The sequence below is a fragment of the Protomyctophum parallelum genome (genome assembly GCF_964188405.1).
Source record: "Protomyctophum parallelum genome assembly, chromosome: 21".
NCBI classification, from domain to species: domain Eukaryota; kingdom Metazoa; phylum Chordata; class Actinopteri; order Myctophiformes; family Myctophidae; genus Protomyctophum; species Protomyctophum parallelum.
The window spans coordinates 34,909,849-34,936,198 of record NC_139713.1 but is presented as its reverse complement, the minus strand read 5'-3'; the positions used below and the strand labels follow the sequence as shown (position 1 = coordinate 34,936,198).

The 26,350-nt window shown below is 49.3% G+C and overlaps 1 protein-coding gene across 1 annotated transcript in view; it reads right to left on the bottom strand.

The window, feature by feature from the left end:
- Positions 1-416: 416 nt before the first annotated feature.
- Positions 417-26,350, bottom strand: part of apc (APC regulator of WNT signaling pathway) — a 49,113-nt gene continuing 23,179 nt past the window's right edge. Inside the window, exons 4-22 of the mRNA XM_083793378.1 lie at positions 25,755-25,995; positions 23,706-23,814; positions 23,356-23,469; positions 22,705-22,761; positions 21,708-21,758; positions 20,335-20,433; positions 19,609-19,786; positions 18,311-18,511; positions 17,958-18,053; positions 17,146-17,285; positions 16,523-16,600; positions 16,270-16,386; positions 12,950-13,164; positions 12,463-12,799; positions 11,567-12,181; positions 10,516-10,899; positions 7,112-10,300; positions 5,929-6,125; positions 417-5,306 (exon numbers count right to left, since the gene is read on the bottom strand). Of these exons, the coding sequence (XP_083649504.1) occupies positions 3,230-5,306; positions 5,929-6,125; positions 7,112-10,300; positions 10,516-10,899; positions 11,567-12,181; positions 12,463-12,799; positions 12,950-13,164; positions 16,270-16,386; positions 16,523-16,600; positions 17,146-17,285; positions 17,958-18,053; positions 18,311-18,511; positions 19,609-19,786; positions 20,335-20,433; positions 21,708-21,758; positions 22,705-22,761; positions 23,356-23,469; positions 23,706-23,814; positions 25,755-25,995 (8,495 nt within the window). The 3' untranslated portion in view covers positions 417-3,229. The remainder of the gene's footprint in view (positions 5,307-5,928; positions 6,126-7,111; positions 10,301-10,515; positions 10,900-11,566; positions 12,182-12,462; positions 12,800-12,949; positions 13,165-16,269; positions 16,387-16,522; positions 16,601-17,145; positions 17,286-17,957; positions 18,054-18,310; positions 18,512-19,608; positions 19,787-20,334; positions 20,434-21,707; positions 21,759-22,704; positions 22,762-23,355; positions 23,470-23,705; positions 23,815-25,754; positions 25,996-26,350) is intronic.

Here is a 26,350-nt window from a genome sequence, read left to right as displayed (position 1 = left end):
TCATAGAGCATGGTGGCACTCTGTGATAAGCTGCTGTCTATATGTGAGCCACAGGTTGTGGGTTCAAGTTCTGCCCACAGCCTCGGATGGCATATTATAGCATGCTGTTTTTCATCATTTTTGAGGATTTGAAAAAAAAAGCCGAAAACCACTCCGAGACCATGGGCTATAGCTCATGGCCTCAGACGGCATACTATAGCATGCCGTTTTTCATCATCTTCGAGGATTTGAGAATCATGTGATCCTGGCAGCCAGCCCAGGTGTGTTCTGGTCCTGTTGATTGAAAAAAATAAAAATAAAATAAAAGCCTGCCCCACACACACACAATACATGTGCGTAAGGTATAAATAAATGTTTCCAAGGTAACAATGACTCAACCAACCAACCTTTATTTAAACCAACGTTTATTAATTCAACCACCACTTTTATTTATTTGTACATTTGGTAAAACGAACTCACCATTTATTCATTTTAAAATTAGCAAACAGGAAAGAAAATAAGAGACCTTTTGTTGTTCCTTTTTTGGCAAAAAAAGAAAAAAGGAAACGAGTCAGTTCCTTTTTTTTCCTAATCTCATGCAACGGCGTGTCCAGAGTTTTTTGACTGGGGTGGCCCAAGTGACTGAGGCACTGACTTCTGTATGCGGGGTGGAATGAGGTACGAGCACATGTGCATAAATAGACGCACGCACATAAGTGGACACATGCGCCGCATTATTACCATTATTTTGTCTCCACAACCCATTTCTACTTTAATTACTAACATTACAGTGTCTTACATTCCTGTGTTTCAAGTTTCATATGCTCTGAATCAGATTTCATAGTGCTCTGGTGTTGACGTTATAGAGTGCTCTGTTATGTTAATTTACGAACAGTCAGTCGATGCTCAACGTTGCCATTTCCATCTTTTGAAATGCATTCAAATGAACATAAAGTCATCCCATTTATACACATAATTACAACCGGTTTAACCCGTTACACATACTATATGCATGTTGAAAACTCTAGTCTAGAGGACCAAAGAACTCACAAACATCACATTTTGCAATGTCATCCATCACCGTTATCACAAATGTTCAGACGCACATCAGACAACCTGGCTTTTTGCTCAGAGTGGTCATTGTGTGCTGCTCCAGAGCGCAACACTCATGAATTGTTCAGATTCCAGGGGTGGCCCGTGCCACCTTAGGCCACCCCTTGGACACCCCACTGCTCTCATGTGCTTTGCAAATTTTAACAGTGATCGAGAGAGAGAGTGAGAGAAAGACAGAGAGAGACAGACGGAGAAAGAAGGTGTAACAAGTGTTTACGAAAGAAATTCAAAACTTTTATACGAGCAATAAGTTATTTTTTTTACAAGTGATTATTTTAACACTACGTTAACGTCGTTTTTTTTCCTCCTGCAATTGTTAGCTTTAGCCTAGCATAGCGTGCGCTCATACGACTTTCATGTCTACCATATGAATACTTTCAAGATATAAAAAAACACCTCAAATACTGCCCCTCCTCCGCAAAATGGCGGTAACCACTAGTTTTTAAGAAAAAGGTTAGAGGTCGGGGGATTTCACCTCAATTCAGAAAAATTTAGGCCCTGAAATGAGACCCCATATTTATACGTAGGATAATTATTTGTCTCAGGTGGTTACTGCTCTTTGGCCTTGACGAGGGGGTGGTGGTGGGTTAGCTACTATTCCTACTGTTACTGTTGAACTCTGGGTAAATTACAGAACAGGGTGTTATTAAGCTGAAAACATTCTTGACAGACGTTAGACAAATTTTGGCTTCATTAAAATATTTCAGACAAGACAGTAAAGTGACTGAAAAACAAGGCAGCGGATACGATCGGTCATTTTTAGGGGGAAGGATTTCATTCAGCGGACGTCCCGATGTCATCGACAAGCGATGACAGTCTTGTGAGATGTGCTACTCAAGTGGGATCTAAGCTAGCAAGTACATCGATTTTAGGATTGTTCCAATAACGCTATGAATTAATCCTAAAGAAAACGGAAACGCCAGAAATAAATTAATGTCGGAATATTGGCAAAAGCTAAATCCTTCCCTGTCATGCGGCATAATATTTCTATTTATTTACACAAGTCATTAAGAGACTGAGCTAGCTGGCCCGTGTCCATGACGCAGGTTCCCTAAAAAAACAAAACAAAGAAATGACATTGGCCAAACTTTTTTTTTCTTCTTCTTACGAAGAAAAATAAGTGGAGAAAGGGAGAAAGACAGTGAGAGACTGCTGTTGGGGGGGGTCACACTCTCTCACACACACACACACACACACACACACACACACACACACACACACACACACACACACACACACACACTGCAGAAAGTGAGCTCAGAGAGGGAGCGAAAAAGAAGGGCATATGGAGGGGGGAACAAAAGAGGACTGTGGGAGTTGTGTTTTTTTAAATAAGTAATGTCTGTACAGCAAACGATTCCCATGTACGGGTCAGCATAAATATTGCTTGCTTTTTCTTTTCTTTCTTTCTTTTTTACATAGATGAGGAACTCCTCTCCTGTCCGAGAGTTCCTCCCTCACCCCAAATCCATTCGGCCGTCCCACAGCAGTGATTGGCTGTTGTATTAATATTTACAAACTGTTCCGTCTTCCAGGGAGGGGTCCGATACACCGCCGATGAAAGTAACGGGAAACCATTTTCAAAATAAGCACAATGGGAGGTCCGCCATGTTTGATGATAGTTATTAACCGATGATATTCCATCTTGTTTTATTTGAAAATGTATAATACTACATAAAAAAAAACGTCTTGAGGGGGAGGAGGAGTGAGATGACAGGCTGTTCGGGAACGCCCTCTGGCGGACGGAGAGTTAAGAACAACTTAAATAAATAATGGAATACTCTCACTGCAAACTTTACCCTCTTCTACAAACAGTGTTGATTTTGACGACAAATTCTTTTTTCGTTTTAGTCATTTTAGTCATCTGAAAAGTTTTAGTTTTAGTCGACTAAATATACAGTTGATTTAGTCAACTAAAATGTAATGGCTGATTATACACTTGGTTGCATGCTGGAAATAGCTAAAAGCCGTTGTGAGAGAGTTGTAAGAGATCTGGAATTTTCACCTGAGCGCATACAAACATAAAGTGACTTGTATTTTTGTTCTCCACTAGTCTAACATTTTTCGTCCGAGTTTTAGTCGACGAAATCAACACTGTCTCCAAACCCGTTCTCCTCTCTCCCCCTACATTGTGACGTCAAACCGACGTCACAATGTAAGAGCCGCTCTCGCCACCTGCCACGCTCTCCGCTCCGCTGCCCCCCCCTCCCCCCTTGTCTCCTCCGCTCCCGGCCTTCTCGCTGCCCGCGTCTCGCTTCTTGCCGCCGCCCGCGTTGATAGGCGTGGGGATCTGCGAGGGCCGACCGGCGACGCTCTGTGGACCGGCGTCGCTTCCCGTGGCGGCCGCTCCCCTCCGGGGGCTCGGCGTGTAATTGAACGGGCTCACCCGGGCGGCCAGGAGCGCTTGGCTGGCGCCTCCGGAAGAGGAGGAGGCGGCGGAGGAGGAGGTTGGAGCGGCGAACGGGTTGGAGCGCTGCTGCTGGATCTGTTGCGGCGGCTGCGGGTCCGAGACGATGCAGGGGTTGCTCCGTGCCAGCCGGCGCCGCTCCGACAGCACGTGATTGAGGTTGGTCTCAGAGGAGGACGACGAGACGCCGTCGATGACCGGAGGGGCGTTGCCCGTCGTCACCACCGGGGCGGAGCGCGGCTTGTTGACGGGGCAGTCTTCGATGCGGACCCACACGTCCTCCCGGTTGGACGAGGACGAGGACGTGTCCATGGGCGAGGTGGCGGCGTGGCCATTCCGCGTCGTCGTCTTCCGTCGCCACGTGCCCTTGCGCTGCTTCTTGCGCTCCTCCTCCTCCTCGCTCCGCACCCCGCGCTCGCTTGACTCGCTGGACGCCGACAGGATGGACGAGGCGCTGCCGGCGCGCTTCCACGTGCCCACGCGGGGCAGCGAGGACGTTGTGGAGGAGGACGGGTTGTTGGTGCCGCCACCACCTCCTCCTCCTCTGCCTCTCCCCTCCCTCTTCCAGGTTCCCGCCAGGGGCCTCGGTCGGGGGGAGGGGCTCTCCGAATGCGAGCGGTTGGGATCGCCGCCACCACCACCTTCTCCTCCACCTCCTCCTCCTCCTCTTCTAGCACCGCCGCTTCCTCCCGATTTCTCCTGGTTGGACGAGGGCTTGGTCCCGCCGGGGAGGAGTGGCGGCTGCTGATTATTGGACGAGGGGACGGGGGACATGTCGGGGAGGGAGGGGCTTGAGGAGAGCGACTCGACGGAGGCAGACTCCTCCAGCTTGCGCTTCAGCGTGGGACTGGGCGCCTCCTTGATGAAGGTCGACTGGCGCACCAGGCCGGGGGGCTTGCTGTCCGAGCGCTCCGAAGAAGTGGCCGAGCCGGTGGCGGAGGACGAGGTCTTCCTGGACCCTCCCGCTCCTCCCCCCAGGGCCTTGGACGTGGACTCGCTGCGCGGGATCCCGCTGCAGGAGGCGGTGCTGCCGATGGAGGGGGAGGAGGTCTGGCGGGCGGGGGAGGGGTGGTGGGTGGAGGAGGAGGAGGAGATGCGGCCGGAGGACAGGGACTTGGTGGAGGAGGCAGAGCTCCCGCCCCCTCCTCCCGGGGAAGCGGTGCGAGGGAGCTGAGTGGAGGAGAGCTTGGAGGCCGGGGTGGAGGCGGGGGGCGGGGCGAGGAGGCTCTGGTTCCGCCCCGGGGAAGCGGAGGAGGAAGGTCGGAGGCTGGCTTTGCCGCCAGCGGGCCCCGTAGGCCCGGGCATGGGCTTCACGGCTCTCAGGGCGTTCTGATTGGCCGAGGGGGAGCCGGCGGGAGGTGCTTGCTTGACGGGAAGCTTCTTCTGAACGGGAGAGGTGCTGGGGGAGGAGCTCCGGCCGGCTCCGCCGGGGAGGTGAGCGTTGCTCCGGCCCCGGGGCCCCAGCAGGGGAGGGGCCGCCGTGGGCACGGATTCCCGGGGCCGCCCGGTGATCAGGCTCCGGTAGACCTTCTTCCCTCCTTTCACGGCGGCGGCACTATCTTTCTCTTCGACCCGCCGGGCTTCCAGGGAGCTCCGCTCGCCCGGTTTCAGGATGCGGGGGCCTCCCACCGATCCGGGAGCTCCCGGAACGCCGACCGTCACGCCCGCATTCCCTGCTTTAGAAGGAGCTGGAGGCGGTGCCGCGGTTAGAGAGGAGGGGGGCGGCGGGAGCTTGGCGGTCTCCTGGGCAGCGTTGTTGTTGCCGCTGGACGAGGAGGGGAGGTGAAAGGGAGAGCCGATGGAGGACCTGAGGTAGGGGTGGGCGAAATGGAAAAAAATAATATCACCATATGTTACCACGATACATGATATTATCATTCATGATATTCTTTCATGCAGTATCACGATTAGTGGTAAAAGCGATGCCGTCATGGACGATAATTCATCGATGCACTGCAGCGTCGTACCGGACCGTTTAGAGTGACACACACAGCGCTCGCACACGCTTTAGCTTTCAACAACCAAAACAGAACGAGTTACCAACGTGGAGGGGAAGAGAAAAAAAGATGACAGAAAGGGAACATTTTGGATTGTATGAGGTTGAGGGGACGCGAGAACTCGATAAAACTCACACCATCGACCGTCTGTGAAATGTGGCCCGAGATGGGACGATGTAGTGTGGCTCCAAAGTGTGTAACATGGCCCGGAATCCGTCGCTCTCCACGACGGAATATGAACGTAAATCCTTTGCAATAAAAGGTCCCCACCACCCCTAACCTGAGGCAGAGTTCATTTTGTTAACATCAAACAGGAGTTGCATGGCGACCCTTTGATGTGGTTTGGGCTTTAGACTAAACTGAGACTAAACCAATTCAGAAGACTAAATAGGACTAAGACTAAATAAAAATAGTCTGAAAGAAAACACTGACCTGAGTGAGAGCACCGAGTCCGAGTCCTCGTCGGAGGAGGAGACGGAGTCGGTGAAGGAGCGGTGCGACGTGCGCCTGTGGCTCCCCACGGTGGCCGTGGCGGCCTGGTGCAGGCTGCACACCACAGAGTTGGCTCCCTCCTGGATGGCCTTCCAGTCCAACGCCTCCTCATCGTCCTGGAGATGCACCACGTACGCCTGGCACGGTTCACAACATTACACACATTAACACTTTCCCTCTCTAACAGGAGTTAATTGACTGTAGAACACCTTCCCTCCCGATAAGGTTACACAAGTTATGTTTTTATTGTTTAATCCGCATTTTTTAATACGTTTTTAAGTCATACTGGGTTTCCATCGGACAGAGTTGGTAGGTGACGTGTTTTGATGACGTCATCGCAAAACAAAAGCTTGAAAAAAAAAAGCATGCTAAGGATTCTGGGAAATTGAGGCCCAATGCATTACAATGGCGGCAGTGCCACGCAGTGCACGGTCTGTTGTTGTGATCGCTACTTTGGAATATTTCTCAACACGACAATCGATTACACCGCTTCAAAGCGGATTTTCATGTCAAGCAACAATCAAGTCGGCGCAGTGGCTCTTCTAAGGTTAGTGAAAATTAGGCGGAGAAAACTATGGGAGATCTGGAACACGGTTGTTTAATCACCGCAGGGAAACGGTTAAAGGGATCGTGAAATAAAAACAAGTTTCTTATTTTTTTTAGGTTTTTTAGGGTCAATTGCACCCAAAAAAAACACAGACGCGTCCTCAGGTATAGATGGGTTAAGGTGACCATTAATTGTCACACAAATAATTGTGATTAAAGATTCAATTGTGTTTTTTGTTTTGTTTTTGTTTTTGCATTGAACTCTGGAACGTTACTTTGTATTTCTGTTTGCCCTTTAGGGCTTCGTAATCACAAATTGCACAGGGGCAGATATGACAAAGAGCGTATAAATAAATCACTGACACATTTAATAGCTTTTAATTGTTTTTCGTTACAAAAATGTACAATAGCGGAAACAGTTGATCTATAATCTTACGAAGTGATATTTTTGATTATAATTTTTTTAAATGCATGGTTATTTCTCAACATGGAAACGATAGACGACTATGCAAAAATTATTGCAATTATCTCAAATAATTGCGATTGGGCGATTATGTACTAACTGTGACGGGCCTACCTCCAGGTGCTCCTGGGTCTCCCGAGGCCCTTCTTCCTCTGCCCGTGTCTCCTCCTCCTCCCCTTCCGTCGCCTCCTCCTCCTCCTCCTCGTCCTCTGCCCGGACCTCCTCCTGCTGCTCCTCTGGCTCCCTATCGTCCGGCGGCGTCCCGGCGTCCCGGAGAGCTCGCTTGTCCTCCTTCTCCGCCTCCTGCTCCTCCTTACCTCCAGGAGCGGCGCCCCGCGGCAGCGCCCCGTCTCCCGCGAGAGGAAGAGGCGGCGTGGTTCGCTTGGGCGGCGGCGGCGGCACCTTGGCAGAATTGGCCGCCGTCTTCTTCTTCTTCTTGGGCATGGCCGAGGAGATGCACTCCTGCAGCAGGTCGTCCTCCGAGTCCACGACGCTCAGCGACGACAGCGACGAGTTGCGCGAGAAGCAGACGGGCGTGTCCTCCACGTTGAACGCCCGCGGGGCATACGCCGAGGAGGAGGTGGGAGGAGCAGGAGGAGACGAGGAGGCCGGGGGCGGGGCCTGGCTGTCGGGAGGAGGAAGGGCGGAGGGAGAAGGAGGCGACAGAGGAGAGGAGTCCCCTCTGTCCACCTCCTTCGCCGCCGGCCCGCGTGACCCCGGAGACGCCTCCCTGTTGTTGTTCTCCTGGTCCACGTCACTCAGCTGACAAGACGGGGAGTAGAAGTGGGGCCCGTCCGTGCTCCCCTCCTCCCTGCTCGGCTGCTGCTGGGGGCGGGCGTCCGCTTTCGAGGCCTGCGTGATGAAGGGAGGGTCCGCCCGCCGGTCCTCGCGCTCCTCCCTCTCCCGCGGCGCCCTGCCCTCGTCCTCCTCGTCCTCGTCAAAGTCCAGCGAGCTCAGCGAGTCGTTGCGTGAGAAGCAGCAGGGCGTGCCCTCCACCGGCGTGTAGCGGTGCGGGGAGTCCAGGGAGAAGCCGGCGGCCGTCGGGTTCCGCTTGGCCCCGCCCCCCGGAGGGGCGGTAGGGGGAGGAGGAAGCGTGGAGGAGGAGGGAGGAGGGAGGGACGGATGCGGGTGGGTCGGCGGGGAAAGGTCGCGGCGGGGCCGGGTCATGGGCTTGACCGGCGAGGTGGGCTTGCCTCGCCGCCGGTCCTCCTCCCGCACTTCTGGCCGGTGGAAGGGCGGGTGGTGGTGGTGGTGGTGGAGGTGGTGGGGGAGCGAGGGGGTGGGCTGACCCCTCGGGAGGCTGTGGGCGGCGGCAGGAGGAGGGCGGCCCTTCGGCATGGCGGCGCTGATGCACTCTGCCAGGATGTCATCGTGGCCGGCCGCCTCGCTGTCCGGACGGGGCCGGCGGGGGGGGTGGTGGTGCGCCGCGGGGCCCAGCGAGGGCCGCTCCTCCTCCGTCCCCTCGGCCACGGCGTGCATCCGCTCGTTGGGCGGCGACTCGATGGTGAGGTCGCTGAGCGACGAGGCAGCCGTGGAGAAGTTGAGTGGCGTGTCCTCGACGCAGTACACGCGGGGAAGCTCCTCTCCCGAAACCGCCGCCATGGAGGTGGAGGAGGGAGGAGCGGGTCCGCCGCCCCGCGAGGAGGGGTGGAGCTTGTATACAGGGAGCTGGCTGGGCGGAGGAGGAAGCTTGCGGGTGGAGGCGGCGGCGGAGGAGTTGTTGGCGGGAGCGGGTTTCTTTGGCTTCCGCGAGGAGCGCGTGGGCATGGCCGAGTTGATGCACGCCTCCAGGATCTCGATGTCGTCGCCGTCCGAATCGTCCAGGAGGTGATCGGGCTCCTGGAGGAGAGGGGCAGGAGGAGGAGGAGGCTGGGGCGGTGGTGGCTGGGGCGGAGCCTGCTTCATCTCCTGGACTCGGAGGGGAGGAGGAGGAGGAGCTGTTGACGCCTCGCGGACCTGCTGCGGCGTCCGGAGGCCCCCCGGGTCGCGGCGGATGAACGGCTCGTCAAGGCTGAGCGCGCTTAGGCTGGAGCAGCGCGACAGGAAGCCGTCGGGCGTGCTCTCCGTGGCAAAGTGGAGCAGCGCGTCTCCACCCACCCCTCCTCCCCGCCCCTCATCCTCCTGGAGATGGAGCAGACGGGGCCCGCCGCCGCCGACCGACGGGAGCAACTCCCGGTCTGCCCGCTCGCCGCCTCCAGCCGGCTTCTTGTTGCTCGGCCTCGGCATGCCTTTGTGGCACACCGGGAGGTGGTCGCGGTAGCCCTCGGGGCCGCGGTCAGAGGGATGCGACTGACCGACCGGGGCCCCCGTGGGCGGGGAGGCGGGCTGCGGAGGAGGCGTCTTGGAGCGGCTGGGGGGCATGGTGTGCCCGGGGCTGTCGGGGAGGTCGCTGGGGCTGATGAGGCCGCTGCAGCAGCCTCCGCCCGCTCCGTCTTCCCCATCGCCGCTCGACGGGATCGAGCTGGCGATGGAGTGCGTCCCAAAGCTCTCCAGCGAGCTGACGGAGGTGCAGCGGCTGAACATGAGCGGCGTCTCGTGCTCGTGTGCGGAAGGTGCCAGAGGTGTAGGAGGCTGGGAAGACGCAGGGGGGCCGCCGGATGTGGCCGACGACGGATGAGGCGGGGTCTGGGAGCCGGGGCTGGTCTTGTGGGGGAGGACCAAGTGCGGGTGGCCGGAGCCGGGAGGAGCGTGATGGTGATGGTGGCGAGCCTTCATCCTGCCGTGCTCCTTGGAGGAGGAGGAGGCGGGGCAGGGCGTTGCGTTGGCGGACCCGTCCTTCGGAGCCAGGGGACGGACGGTCGGCTCCTCGCCGTCCTCGTCCTCCTGCGAGGACAGCGACGACAGACTCGAGCCGCGGGAGAAACAGATGGGCGTGTCCTCCACGCAGTACGTCTGGAGGGTCTCATGGTTGGCTGCCGCTGGCCTGCCGGTCCCGCTCCCCTGGCCGCCGGGAAGAGGAGGAGGCTGTTTGGGCCTCCTGGCCGAGCTCTTTATGGAGGCCTCTTCCTTGGAGGTCGCGGTGGCGGCGCCTGCCGCCGGAGGAGGCGGCGGATGCTTTCCGCCACGGAGGAACAGCTGGGGCTTCTGGGAAGGCACGGTGTGGCCGTGGTCGTCGCTGGACCCGCCCCCGTACTTCAGGCTGTAGTCGATGGGCTGTGGGTTGTTTGCGTCTCGGCCCTCCTGGCGCTCCTCGTCGTAGCGCTCGCTGTAGTTGATGGGCTTGTCGTCGTCGTCGTCGTCGAAGGAGGAGGCGGTCAGGGTCTGCGGCGAGGTCTTTTTGGGGTCCGAGGACCTGAAGGGGGCCTGGACGTATAGGGGTGAAACGTGTCACTGATTAATGATAATCTATGGAATTAAATTCTGCTCGTGACTTAATTATCTTATTTCAACATGACTGTATGGTCTTAACTCTCGCATACGTCAATGTAACAGAGTAAAGGAACAAGAGATTAACGGAACAGAATACTGAAACAACAGATCAATAGCATCATAATAGAAAGAAAAGTATCGTTAAGAACCTGGAGGTGGTACTTCCTCTTGAGCAGCACTTTCTCCTCGCCCTCGTTGGCCGCTGTCGGCCCGTTGCCGCCGTTGTCCTGGTAGAGCGCGGCGGGGCGGTACCCGGGGCTGCCCGGCGCCCTCCCCCCCGCAGGCGGAGCCGTCGCCCAGCGGTCGGCGGGGTGGTCCATGGTCGGGCTCTGGCGCCCGGAGTTGAGCTGCTCGTCCGAGTACTTGAGGCTGTAGTTGATGGGCGTGTCCAGCTCCGCCCCCTCGCCCGCCTCCATGTCGTGATTGGCACTGTGGATCTTGTGCGCCAGGTCGGCCGGGTACTTCCGGTAGGACGCCGCACAGCGGACGCCGCTCGAGGCGTTCGAGCCGGAAGACGCCGAGACCTCGTCGTCCTGGAATTAAGTAGACGTGATTAACGAGGAAACGTGGGGGATTTGTGGGAAAACACGGTCATATATGGGAATTAATGGGACTATGTATTATACTTCTACTACTGCTAATACTCTACTGCACTTTCCCATACAGTGGGCTGGGACCCATTTGTGGGTCACGGACCAATTTTTATTGGTTACGGCTCGAGTTTATTCGGCTTCAATTTATTTGAAAAATAAAATGATTAAAAAATATATTATTAAATATATATATACACCGGTAGCTATATTTTAATACTTTTATAAATTTCAAAACAAATAAACAAATCTAAGTTTTTCCATAAATAATTGGGTAAACGTCTAATCTTTCTTTTGGGTGTCGAGCTGAAAAGTCCACTGTACTGAATGTGTTTTATTGTCACTTCCATAATAATACATACTTAGCATACATGGGAGCAAAATAGCGCTCTCCGTAACTCCTGGTGCTTGTCACATTAAAAACAGACAAAAAGAAAGTATTAGTTCTACTGCTTCTAGAACAATTAGTAAAACTATTATCACTAGTACTCCCATTAGTATACTAGTACTACTACTTAGTATTACTTCCACAATTAGCACTTCTACTACTAGCATTAGTGCTACTAGTATTGCTATTCATACAGCTAGTCCTACCCATAACTCGACATACCTTGTGCGGCAGGTCTGGGGGGTACTTCCTGTAGCCATGGCGACTCCCCGACGTGGAACCTGCGTCATCGTCCTCAGAGTAGTTGGAGTCGGCCGCCGCCGCCCGCTCCCGCCGGCCATAGCCGTCGGCACTTGTGACGCTGTTGAGGCTGTCGCTGGAAGCGCGGGCATACGCAGAGGTCACGGCGACCGGTACAGGAGGTGGTCTGGTCTGGTCCGGCGGAGCGCCGCTCCGCTTGGCGTCCGGGTCCATGTGGAACGGCCCCGCGCCTCGTCGCTCTCCTCCGCTCCCCGCTCGCCGCTCCCTCTCCACTCCTCCTCCCCGTCCTCCCCTTCGGTCTCTCTCTGCGACTCCCGCTCGGGAGGAAGGACTCGACAGGACAGGGGTGTTGACATACGGCGAGCGTCCCCCGCCGGGGCCATTCGGGCTCCCCGTCACCGCCTCGTAATCCCCGTAGCCCCCCGTTCCAGCGCCGCCGCCGCCTCCTCCGCCGCCTGTGCCGGGCTTGGCGGCCCGCGCGCCCGCCTTGCCCCGGTGCATCTTGGGGCTCAGGTTGTCGATGTTGTCGAAGGTCTCGGAGAGGTCCTGGGCGTCGAGCTCCTCAATGAGAGCTTTCTGTTCGGGAGGAACGGAGTGAGGGAGATTTGGATAGAGAGAGAGGGAGAGGAAATGGAAAGGATGGAAATTAGGGATGTTAGATAATATATTGGCTTTTTTGGTCGATATCCACATTTCCGATATTGTCCAACTCTTGATTTTTTTATCGAGATTTTTAAAGTTTGAGAACCACTGATCTACAACAACAAGTTTTTCAGAAAACAGTTAGGGATTCAGAAGACATTTGTAGAATCAGGTTAATAGGCGCTTGTGGATGAGGACTGTTCGTTCTCAGTCACCTGCTTCCTGGCATGCAGCGACGGCTGCGGCGCACCGCCAGCGCCGCCGGCGCCCGGCGGCGACATCACCACGTTGGCGTCCTTGTACTTGGGCGGCCGGTTGGCGAGGAGGTTCCTGAGCGCCGCCGCGCTGCCCATGGCGATCATGCGGTGCTTGGAGTGGACGAGGTTGCGGAGCGCCGAGACGGCGCCGGCGTCCCAGAGCGCCTCCTGGTCGCGGGCGCAGCGCGCAGACAGGTTCCACAGGGCGCCGCAGGCGTTGGACACGATGGTGAGGCTGTGGGAGCGCAGGTGGCGCAGCAGCACGTGAAGGCAGTCGTGGTCGCGGAGGATCTGGCTGCATGGAATAAAGCACAAATAAAATCTCAAGACTGGAAAATGTAATGATGTTTTAGGGCCGACCAGCTGAAGAAATCATGATATTTCTGAAAGCATGTGAATACTTTTTCCCCACCACTGGTCGTAAAACTATAATGGCATTTATTACCGGTAGTCCTCATTGGTCGCTATGAGACTGGAGACGTTACGCAGGATTCCGCCTCCGCTCTCGACGACGGCCAGCGTGTTGCTATGGCTACGATGAGAGAGGGCGGCGACCAGGAAGGCCAACGCTCCGAGGACCCGGCAGATCTCCGCTTTGTTCTCGGTGCAGTGAGCCGACAGGTTCCACAGGGCCGAGAGGACGGACTTCAGGGTGGACTCCTGGGGCGATGGGACGGAGAGGAAGAGAAAAGGATAAGAGAGGAGGGAAAGAGGGAGATTTCATAGTGTATTCTTTATTTTTATACATGTATAGTTACTATAGTATTCCCAACAGTATACGTAGATACTGGAATACTAAATGACAATGAAGGTACTGTAAATCTATTTTAAATACTGGCAGACATGGGTATGTATGTTGTACACTAGGGATGTATGTGCATGCTACCACACTTTGGACTTTAGACGCAGTTTATCACTCTGCCCTCAGATATATAACAGGCGGACAGCTACACCCCTCACTGCATTACTGTATAATAGGGTAGGTTGCAGTGTTGATTTTTACAGCAAATTTGGATTTTAGTTTTAGTCAGTCTCTTGAATAGTTTTCATTTAGTTTTAGTCACATTTTAGTCACCTGGAATGTTTTAGTGTTAGTCTAGTTTTAGTCGAGCTCGCTGTGACGCGTTGAGCTTGTAGATCTGCTATTTTCAGCATGCAAGTGTAAAATAATACTGGATCTCTTGTCCACTAGTCCCTTCCTAACATTTTAGTCTAGTTTTTATTTGTTGATTGTCAATATATTTAGTCTTACTTTTAGGTCATCATAGCTTAGTTTTCATTTAGTTTTTGTCAGTGAAAAAAGGTAATCGATTTTTCCATCCTAGTGTTAGTCGACGAAATCAACACGGACAATATGGTAGGTTGGCCCCGTTTTTATTTATCTATAAAGTCTGAATTGGTAGTTTATACCCTTACTTAAATGACCTTTTGAAATTGGAAAACGAGTACCTAACACACATGCTCTCGAGACTGTTTCATGCTTGAGATTCTGCGTGTCTCCACAGAGTTCAGAAAGTCTGCTTTTCAGTTTTGTACAGGGTTTGCTCAAGTACAACTCTCTTGTTCCTTTTGGTCATTTTCAGTTGGATGTATCAACTTTGGTAAAGCTAAATTGCACCCGTTTTAATTGATAAATCATGCGATGCAAGTTTCTTTTAAATCCTGTAATTCTATTTTGTATTAATTCAATCGATATGTTTTGTGTTTTTTCTCCAACTTGTGATCTCTGCACCACTGGAAAAGAAGGTCCCAGCCCTCTCAGTGTGTTTTCTGAGAATTAAATAAAGGCTGAAATTAAATAGAATTAAACAGCAACAAAAACAGTAACATGTGCTTCTTTTAGATTATAGTAACTAAACGTGTGGCTAATATTATATAACAATGCTAATTCATACCACAAAAATAGCATAGCAGGTATACTCTAAAATGTAGTTACTGTGATCAGCCTTCAGAGGGCAGTGTAGACAGTAAAAAAAAACCTTTATGTACAGTACACCTGCCTGTTTTGAGTGGAAGTGAAACCTCACCCAGGCCGAATTACCAGATTTGATATAGAATTTAGGAAAAAGGTAGAAGAGTGAATTCTATATATATAAAAAAGGGGGGGATAGGCTTATATCTCAGTTTTTGTGATGGAATAAAGAATCACACTTCTTTGATTTGATTTATGAAATGATTCAGGCTTATAAGAGGAATGAAGCTACAAAACATGGCCAAATGTGGCTGGCTTCAAAGTGGCACCTGATACAGGTCATACATTTTGACGGTTTCTCTCACTTTGGGAGCATATACGGTCAAAATAATGAAAAGAACAATCTGCAGAGGTTACTGTATTAACAAACAATACAATATACTGTATATGGAGATACAGGCTTCCTCTGCTTTGCCATTCAATAACATTATTCCCATACCAGATAAAATATAAAGATGACTATGTGCCATGTCTAGTCATGTGTAAATGGCCACATGTAGTATTGAAATTAAGTAAAATGGTTTTTTTACACAGGATTATCCTCATTTGATAGTTTCCCTGGGTAGTGCAGAACTCAATATGGAATGGAGGTTGGATAAATATTGGCATTAGACAGCATCTCCAATTCTCCATAAGAGCCCAGGTGGGGCTTTTATTGTATTTTTTAAAGGAGATCCAGTAAGTATATCAGCTATATTTGCTGACCAGTTCTAGAAGGGTTCTTTTAGAAGATCATCATGGGTTGGATATGTTCCACCAAAATAAAGAGATGTGACTGTCAAGATATCGGAACATAGATTTAGGTAGAAGTAAAGGAATAATTGGAAACAGACACAGCATATGAGGCAACGCTGTCATTTAAATCGTGTTAAGCCTGCCCGCCACGGAAACCGGCAGTGATGTCCATCTCACAAGATCCAATTTGTACGGTCTGAAAGTGTTTACAGGGCCTGGAGGAATGCCATCATCCTATTTCCTCCTAAATAATGATCATTGGCTATTATTTTCTATGAAGGAAGATTCTTTAAAAATAAAAAGAGAACAGAAAGTGTTAAAATGCTGTTTTTCTGTGGACACATTAAGAATACCAGTTTGGGAGCTGCTTAGGATTAGCCACTTCATACAAATGTAATATCTACTGCTACTTGCAAAAGAGACTGAGGTACTCCCTGCCTTTTTATTTATTTCGTTTGTATTGATTTCTGATGTTTTGTTACACGTACATGCAGTGAGATGTTGTGTGACAATGTTCTGCAAGACTTCAACATCAGCAATACAATATACCCAAGATAGTAACAGTTCTGTATTATTATGACGATGATGATGATGATGATGATAATAATAAGAGTAATACTAATAAGAAGAAGAATAGATACTCTGAAGAAGGCATTTTTTGTCGAAAGGTTGGTACTCCAAGATAAAGTATATTTGCATCGTGACTGCGAGCTGTGTGACCTCTCTTCTCTGTCCAAGTTTTGTCTCCCGTGGTCAGCCCAGAGCTATAAAGGATAGAGACCGAACCGGAGCGCTAGCCCCACCCCCAAGCTATTAATTTCAGTGGAAGTTGCTCAGTGGCGTTTTGAAGCACCCGGAAGTATAATTATAACTCAATGGCTCGAGCGAGCGGAAGTTTAGCCTAGCCCCGGGGCTAGGCTAAACTTCCGCACATGACGTCATAGACTCATGAACGTCCGTCCACCTCCATTAAAGTGCTGCAATTCCACATTTCGCCCGTAGGTAGTGGCATCTTCAACATCGGATAGCCTTACTGGGGGCTTGGGTCACATTCCTACCTTCTGGACTTCCAGGGCACACTCCATCAGCGCACGTACGCTGCCGACTTCTCTCAGCGTCTTCTTGGAGTTGACGTCGGCTCGCCAGGACAGGTTCCTCAGGACACTGGCGATAACCTGCAGCACACACATGGATTCAGGTTCTCAGTCATCTGGATTCCATAGAAGTCAGTGTGTCTTCTATGGAAGTGTTTTTGATCTTGGTCTCAATGGGTTAGATTATTAGGCTCCATTAGCCTGGTGCATAGAGTACCTGTTGCAGATCTTCGCTCTCCGACTTGAGCTGAGCGACCATCGCACGCATGCATGCCTTCATGGAGCACAGTGTGGCCTGATGGGAAGAAAGCAGAACAAAAACCACAGGTTAGACAGATGGATAAGCTAGCTAGATGGATGGATGCACGGCTCAGGCAGATCAGTGGCTCCCAAACTGGGGGTCCCCAAATTATGTTGGGAGGTCCCCAGATGACATTGTTTTCTCACTCAACCGTTAACAAAACAATATACAGTATAAGTGTATACAGGGTATCTGCACATTTCTAAAAGTGAGAATTTAAGAACTTTTACAAACGTTTCAATACCAAATTGGCCGAATTGTCAAATATTACGTAAGAAAAGAGGCAGACTTTGCGAAAATAGCCGATCTACAAGCTCATAGCGCTGTTGACGTGCAGTTTGGTTAATTTGACAATATTTATCTGTGGAAACGAGTCAAACTAAATGTAAGAATGCCTACAGTTCCAAGTGCTTGTCAGGGTGGGTCTGTGTGTGTGTGGGGGGGTTGTCCCCAGTTCAAATATGACTATTTTGAGGGGTCGTGGCCCAAAACGTTTGAGAACCCTTGAGATAGATCTCCGAGCAGAATAGGACTACAACCTTGTTCGCCACGTCCCCGAAGGTGAGGTTGGTCAGCGCCATGCCTGCGTATCGGCGCAGCGTGATGTTGTAGTGCTCGCTGGTCAGTCCGTAGATCTCACAGTCCACGTGGAGCAGCTCGCCGATGGCCTGCAGACCGCCTGAGGATCAATGGGACAGGGGGGGGGGGGTGGGGGGAGAAGGTACGGTCAAGCAGTGTTGATTTAGACAGGACATTTTGATTTCAGTTTTAGTCATACAGGTCTCTTGAATAGTTTTAACCCATTCTGACCTGAGATCAGATTCATACGAGGTTTCCACTGGACACACAGTGGTCTGATTAACCCATTCTGACCTGAGATCAGATTCTAAAAAATGTCAGTCGTTCTTCGATTTTTCAAAAATAGCAGACCTACAAGCTCATATCGCGCCACCGAGTGGCGCGATACGAGCTTGTAGATCTGCTATTTTTCAATAGGTAAAGCACGTCATGATGCTAACACCAAAATGGGTTCCCGTTCAGAATGGGTTAATTTAGTTTGTCACATTTTAGTGACATGGGATGTTTTAGTCGACTAAATATAAGATTTTAGTTGACTAAATCTACAGTTGATTTAGTCGACTAAAATGTATTTTGACGGGCCTTGATGACGTCGTAATGGCTGATTTTACACTTACGACACAAATACAAAGAAATCACTGACACATGTAATATTATTGTCTTGCCCAAAAAATTCAAAATAGCGGAAAATGGCAGGCGATTATGCGAAATTAACTGTGATTATCTCAAATAACTGCGATTAGGCGATTATGTAATAATTGTAACATCGTACCCAGTTCGTTCATGGCGTGCCGGTGTTCCTCGTCAAACGACAACTTCATGAGGACACACACTGCCGGACAGATTTGGTGGTCCACCGGAGACGGCACTGAAAGAGGACAGACAAACAGACAGTGGTGGAAAAAGGACTCAATCATGGCACACTTTAGACACCGGTTACCATATGGGGGCGGTAGGTAGAAAGTGCCAGAGAAATGGACGAAATAAGCAGAGAAGAAGAGCTGTTGTTGTCATGTCTGAACCGAAAGTAATAAATCGCCCGTGTTCTATCGAGGGTCACAGAGCTGTACTAGCGATCGGAAAGGTCAAAAATATTCATAAAAACTCTGAATTGATGGAACTCACTAGGGTTGTGGTCCTGGTCCAGGCCCTGTTCGTGGGCGTCCTGCCAGGCCCAACACGCCTCACAGTAGACGCGGATCTGCTCCAGGAGATGCAGCACGCGGATCTCCCTCCGGCCGCGCTTGTCCTCCGGACGGCTGTGCACGATGTTGTGGAGCGCGGCGCTGGCGCGCGCACGCGCCTCCTTGCTTCCTCTGGAATTACCTTGATTGGACAAGGACAAGGTGGCTTGGTTAGGTGGGGACCTGAAATTCACTTTCAAAATGGGGGGGGGGGGGGGGGGATTCCCCACTTTCTCCCCGCATATGAGTCTGGACTTCGGCAGAGAGCATGCGGAAGCTGGAGAAATCAGAAAATGATCAGGGCCAATCAGTGACTGCGTTTCAACGGCTTCTCCGTACAACAGTGAAAAGCAGCCTCTGATTGGTTCATGTGTATATGGTGACGTAACATTCATGCTGGCAGTACTTTCAAAACAATAATGGCTGCCCTCAACGCAACACGTTTTAAAGGTTTCCACAGAAACGATAAGACCAGCAGTCATTTCAGATTATAGACTCTGACATATATGTCCCACATATCTCGCTCACGTAGAAAGTAAATACTAAACAGACCTTGTTGTTTTTAGCGTGGTATCTTTCATGCATGAGGAGCAGACTAGCACACTGTGTGTTACTCTGATTGGCCAGATGGGTCTGTCTGTCAAGGCAACTACTAACGCCCACTTTTCATGCTGCTTATGGGCCGAAGTCCAGACTCATATGCGGGGAGAAAGCTTCAGTGACTCCACGCTGGCCAAGCCAGGCTAGATTTACACACTTTAACCCATTCTGACCTGAGATCAGATTCATACGAGGTTTCCGCCGGACATACACTGGTCTGATGAACCCATTCTGACCTGAGATCAGATTCTAAAAATGTCAGTCGCTCTTCGATTTTTTTCAAAAATAGCAGACCTACAAGCTCGTATCGCGCCACTCGGTGGCGCGATACGAGCTTGTAGATCTGCTATTTTTAAATAGCTAAAGCATAACATGATGCTGACACCAAAATGGGTGCCCGGTCAGAATGGGTTAAGGCACCGTTAAAACAGTGGGTCGGGACTCATTTGTGGGTCAATGACCAATTGTTATGGGTCACGACTCGAGTAAAAATCCCATTTTCTATTCCTACATAATACAAAGAAATCTACACGCTCTCAATGCGTCGGAGACGAGAGAGAGAGAAAAGGCGCACACCCGTTTCTCCCGCAATCATGCTGGCTGATTATATCATTAGCATTGCTGTAAATGGATCGTTACCTAGCAACAGGGAGTCCTTGTCGTTGCCGTGGAGGAGCTGAATGAGCAGCGGGAGACATCCTGACTGTCTCATGGCGATGCACGAGTCCTGGGACGAGGACATCGCCAGCAGAGTGCGAGACATGTCGTCCTTGTCATGTGTCCCCAACATGGACAACAGACTGTACACCATCTCAACCTGGTAACACATTATTATTATTAGTAGTAGTAGTACTTCTACTACTATAGTAATAGTAATAGTAGACATGTACAACAAAGATCGCCTTTTGACGCCTCCTGGTCAAAACAAACGCCTTTTGATGCCTATTTTAATATTAATTGATTACAGTTCACAACTGTGTTCTTTATGCGCTCGTAACAGTGGTTCGGGTGTAATAAAAAAAAAAGAAAAAGTGAAGTCACAATTCCACTGGCTTAAATATGCAGTCTTTGGGGACGCAGTTTTTAGAATCGTAATATCTCGGATTCTTCTTTTTGGCTCAAAATAAGCTTGATTTGAGCCTCATTTCTGATGGTTTTGGGAGAATGAAATAACATTCGCGGGACCCGTTACATAACGATTATTGACTTGACTCTCGGTTTCTGAGTGAAACGGCTTTCAAAATAAAGGTGTTCACAATAGAAAATGAATGTGTGGCAGTCCTGGCGTACACAATTCAGACACTAGATGGGGCTGTTGGTGGTAAAAGCTAGAAGCCTGCTAGGGTTTACATTTACAATGATCACCTTGGTTCCCAGGTGACTGGTGAGTCGCCGGGGGGCGGGGTAACCCCCCACACAGCTGATCTCGTTTGACGGCTCATGCTCCAATCGGCTGCCAGCAACCTGGACGGACAGAAAGCATAACAGACATTTTAAAATGTCCTGAAATGAACGCTGAATTGTCGGATATTGGTCACAATTAGCCCTTCCTTAAATCCCACCCCAAAAAGTGATTGTTCCAATGCCAATCCAAATAGTTTAGCAACCGTTGCTAAGCTGGGCAAGCTTTCGTCACCTTATAGCTGTCAGTGTTATTTTGCATGGCTGTGTTGTTGAACACATACAGTACACAGCTTATCGTCGGGAAAGCTACACGACTGAGTCTCCCAGGTGATGGCAATAATACTAATGACCATAGTCTTACCGTGCAACGTGAAAACTCTCGCCGGTCGTTAAAAGTTGATTGTTGGATACTGTTTCTCACACTGTCATTTCCTCGTATTTCTAGTTTATTGAAATAAAGTCTACTCCAGGCCTGGTTGACTAGATTTATAAAGTTTTGCTACTAATGAAAAGGGTATCTTTGAAAGACCTTCATCAGGACAGACAATCATTGTCTGTCCTGATGAAGTTCTAAGCGCCCGAAACGGCGACAAAATGAAGAGCAACTTTTTTTGGCAAGTGTCTGACAGTGTGCAGGACCTCTTCTTTGTCTTTCAAAGATACCCTTTTCATTATATGCTCTATTGCCCTACGCACCAGCCTATTGAGGTGTGCATCGGCATTTTGCTATGAAGGTTTTGCTACTGAAATTATCCATTATTTATATGGAGAAATCCCGTCATTTAATATGCATCTCTATGGGGGAGAAGGACAGCTTGCCATGTATCCTCACTGCTAACGGGCCTATTGGACAAGGACAGGTCGGGGAGGGACTTAAGTAAGTAAGTAGCCCATAGGGCAGGAGCCTATCTCCTGTTTCTGTAGCGTGAGGCAGATTGATGTACAAGTACACCCCCTGGACATGACGCAGGCAAGTCGCAGGGAAATACCCCCAATCCAACCCTTGATGCTTAGTGTCAAGCAGGGAGGCACTGGGACCCATTTTTATAGTCTTTGGTATGACCCGGCAGGGGATTGAACCCTGACCTCCCAGTCTCAGGGCGGACACTCTAACCACAAGGCCACTGAGCTGGTGAGGGACTTAGCGAAGGGCTAATTGAATAACGCAGCAGGTAGCTTCCAGAGGGTCTCCCTGTCCATGCAAAACGCTCCTAGTAGAGAGGGTCTCCCTGTCCATGCAAAACGCACCTAGTATATAGTAGATTGATAGGACTTTCCAGTATGATCCTGTACAAAAAACATTTTCCTTGCATAGCAGTGATCTATGATCTTACCTGAGAGTCTGCATTCACTCCGTCAACCTGTAGAGTAGCACTGGAAGGAGACTGGAAAATAGATGGAGAGAGAGAGTTGATTTTAGTCATAGTCCCTTGAATAGTTTTCATTTAGTTTTAGTCAGATTTTAGTCACCTGGAATGTTTTAGTGTAATTTGGCGGGCCTTGATGCCATCGTAATGACTGATTTTACACTTAAAAATAGACAATCTACAATCTTACAACGCAGCGCGCTGCGACGCGTTGTGAGCTTGTAGATCAGCTATTTTCAGCATGCAACCAAGTGTAAAATGACTTATACTGGATCTCTTTTCCATTAGTCCCTTGCTAACATTTTAGTCTAGTTTTTATTTGTTAACGTTGTCAATTCATTAATTAATTAATTGTCAATATTTAGTCTTCGCTTTAGTCATCATAGCTTACTTTTCATTTAGTTATCATTGAAAACAGGTAGACGACGAACATTTTTTGTCAGTATTAGTCGAAAATCATCACTTCACACTATAGAGCACCGAAGTCTGACATAATTTACACATCCTACCTGGGTCATGTTTTTTTGCCCCATTCTGAATTCCCACAGACTTTTCTTACCGGTATATTGCATGAACTGTGTTCCAAAAATGTGTTCCAAAAATAAACGAATGATCCCGGTGATTTCACTCATAAAACAAAACCCGCTAATGTTACTGCCGCCAAATTAGTTACATTTTCACTAGGAACATACTGTATCAAATATGAGTGACAGAGCCACCTCCCCGACAATATCGCAGAGACAGTTTATTTTTGGACCATGATGCTTATATGAGATGATATTAAGATGACCGAATGTTATTCTCCATAGAGAAAAACCTCCACGACCCAGGAGATGAACGAGTGACGTCAGGACTTCGGTACTCTAATCTCTCTCTCTTTCACATTCTCTCAATCTTCCACTCTCTCAATTATTCTCAGTTTTGCCCTAGTCCTCATTCTCTCGCTCATTCTGCCCAGTATTACCTCTTGTCGATGTTGCCGGAGTTCTTTCTCGATGTGTTGGATGCGAGCAACTCGGGCCTGGCGGTGGGGTATGGGAGTGCGGTTCAGCACACATGAGTAACAAATGTACACAAGAGCAAACAAAATGGCACAAAAGCATGTGAGCGTACACACATGTAGATTACAGTACATGAGTGCACAAACACAGATGAAGGTAGATCAGAATACACAAAAGTACACAAGATTAAACAATAATACAAAGAACATAGGCAAGTGTTGTAAGCAATATTACACGAGAGGGTGTGCTTTACAGTCATTAAAGGCACGCCTGCGTTGCTGCAGGAACGAGCCAATAGGCGAGTTCCGTAGGCAGCGCATAGACACCCACATGCAACCAAGCATAAAATGACTCGTCTAAACCTTGCAGACTGCTGCGTTTTTTTCCAAGGTTTTCTGAGTTTTTATTTTTCTGAAAAAGCAGCAGTCTGTAAGGACCTTTAGTTCTACTGAACTAAACTCTGTTCCCTGGAGTGTGCAGTCCCTTCCTTGGAAGGTTTTTCTCTTTTTGATAAACTAAATCCATATTGTCTTTGTTGACAAAATTGGCGCTATATTTAGCTATACTCATCATAGCCTAGTTTCAGTCGACGAAATGAAGCCCTCTTCTCCTACCTGTCCTCTCTTCTCCATGTCCTGACAGGTACCCAGCTCCTCCTCCATGGCAGCACGGAGCTGCCGCGCTTCGAACTCCAGCTGCCGGCGAGTCATGTCCGTCTGCATGGAGAACTGATGGAGTAACGAGGAGGAGAGGAAAGGAGAGGAGAAGAAAGGAGGAGAAGAGATAAGGGGGAGAGAGGAGAGCAGAGGAGAAGAGGAAGGGAGACAAGAAAGGATTTCTGCTTTTGTAATGTATGAAAATGTTTCAACATGGAAACAATGACAAAATAATTATGATTGATTATCTCAAATAATTGCGATTTGAAATATTTGAAATATTTGGTCATGTAATAATTGTGACGTACGTTCTCCGTCAAAGGGAGACTGTCAATCCTCTTGGTGAGGTTCTGCAGTTGAGCATAATACCAATCCTTCTCTTTCTCCTCCTTGTCCAACTCGGCCAATAGCAGCGACCTGGGGGATGGGGGGGGCCGCATACAGACACAGATGTTAGCCAATGGACTCTATGCACACAGAATAACAGCTTACAGAAGGATAAATCATGGTCACGTGACTGGGCTGCGCCATGACGCTCTCTGTGACAAACCTGAACCTCGTACCGGAAGTTCGATGAAATACATGGCAGTGAATGGAGCCGGCTGGACCAGCTCATGAACAAACACTATTTATGAAACATTGAGACCTTTGTCATATAATCGGCTCAGGAATATAAAAGAAGACATAGCACATTATTGTCTGCTGTGTTGCTTTCCGATGTGTACACTGTGTAATTTTATAGAGGTATCTAAAAAGCACAAACTAGTTTCTGAACGTGCCAATCCACCGTTTCCTGTCTGGCAACCAAATCTCGCGATACCTCAGAGACAGAAACTATACCTGTTTAGATGCCTCAATAAAATGATGTAGTGCACATCGAAAAGCAAGTGATAAGAAAACAACATGTGATATGTCTTCTTTTATATTCCTGAACCGAGTATATAACAAATGGTCAATGGTTCATAAATAGTGTTTCATGAGCTTGTCCCATCCACTGCCATGTATTTCATGGAACTTCCGCTTCCCTACTTACTTCACAGGTGTTACCGATGATACTAGTAATTAAGGCTCTGTTCCATTTAGTGTGCAGTGGTTCACAAACGTTTTTAATTTCAAGGAACCCCATAAGTCTGAGTGTACAAATGGAACCAAATGGTTCCATTTGTAGACTCTAAGAGTTACACACACACGTGTGGGGTCATTTGGAACCCACTCAAGGACACTTTGAGACCCACTGGTGTAGCAGAGGGTTTCAGTGAGCCAACATGCACAATAGCAGCACCCTGACTCTGTTTGACCAGAATGGAACAGAGCCTTCACTAGAATCATCAGTAACAACTGTGAAGGAATTAAGGAAGGGGCCCAAGTTATTTCCAAAATGGCATGTGTGCTTATAGCCCATTAGGAAGAGGGAGGCAAAGATTTTATTCAACACCCAGGGAACTCTGCCAAATCAAAATAGTACAAAGTCCTCTATGTTCATTAGTGGGATTCGTGGGAACATTCGTACACATGATGTGGGACTGTCCAAGAGCACTAGCTTTTTGGGCCAAGGTTGCATTATTCCTGTCTGACATAACTGAGACAAATACCTTGTTTGCCACACATTCTGTTACTAAATGATGATTCATCTCTAAACCTAGCACTTCATAAGAAGAGTGTTATTGGCCAGTTTAACGGCAGCAAAGAGGATGGTGGTACTGAGATGGAAACCTCCTCATAACCTCAGTATCCGTCGTTGGAAGCTGTCCTTCTATGAGGTTCTGAGATTGGAGGACGGATTCGATCCAAGCTTTACTTACTACGGCACAGAAGGTTAAATCAGAACTCCATTAGGTTGAACATAATGGAGTTCTTCTCTTGGACCTGCACTTCTGCATCAGAGATTGATAAGAGATTGAGATTTGTCCTCCCTTCTGAGTTTAGAGAGCGTCCAATAACAGTCATGATTAGTTTTGGTTTCCATTTAATTGTTTTGTAAAAAAGAAATGTATTGTGCGATATATATATATATATATACACAATTACACATCATGTTTTTTTTTACCCTGTAATGTCTGTTGGGTTTCTTAAAAACAAAAACAAAAAAAGTTGGTAAAAAAAAAAGGAAGAGAGGGGCAGCAAAACAGTGGGCGAATGGGCCGAACCATTGGAATTTCGGTCCCAGTCTTACTCATCTGCAAAGAGAAAAGCCTAAAGCAGGTGTCAGGCCGGAACATCCATCAGATGTATTTGCCCTGGATACGATATTTTTCTTGTTTCATCCACGGAGAATGTAAACAGATTTGTAAAGCGTCAACGTCATTTCCTTGGGCGGTACTGTCTACAGCGTAGGTCTGGCCCAGCGTGAAGCTCACCTCTCCTTCTCCAGCTCATCCAGATAGCCAGGCTGCGGCGTGTCTCTGGGGTCCCTAACCACAGGTGTCGGGGGGTCTCGAGCCTCCCTGCCCGGCGGTAGAGGCATCCCTCTCCTGGGGAAGCCTGTGGCCGAGGGCCCGGAGCCCTGGGGGTTGTTGCCTGACGACAAGGCACCGAGCTGGGGCTTGGAGCGAAGCTTCGCTCCCTGGAAGCCTCCGGATGGGTCCATGCTCATCTCTGCTAGGAGGAGAGAGGGCATTTATTTAGGGCATATATTTGGGTGTAATTTATTTGTTGATCTTGATCTCCATGTGTATACTGTGGTTTCTCAAACAGTGGGTCAGGACCTGTTTGTGGGTCGTGGACACATTTTTATGGGTCCCCTTGTTTTTTGTTTCCTACATTTGGTTTTTAATTATTATTATTTCAAAACATTTTCAAAAAACATTCAGAAAAAGCCTAAACTTTTCATGAATTTAATGACAAAATCCAAAGTTATTTTCAGTAATGTCGTGAAGAAATGAAAGAAAAATCTAAAAAGAATCCATAAATTAGAACAAATATTAGTAATAGTGAAAATAGCCGATCTACAAGC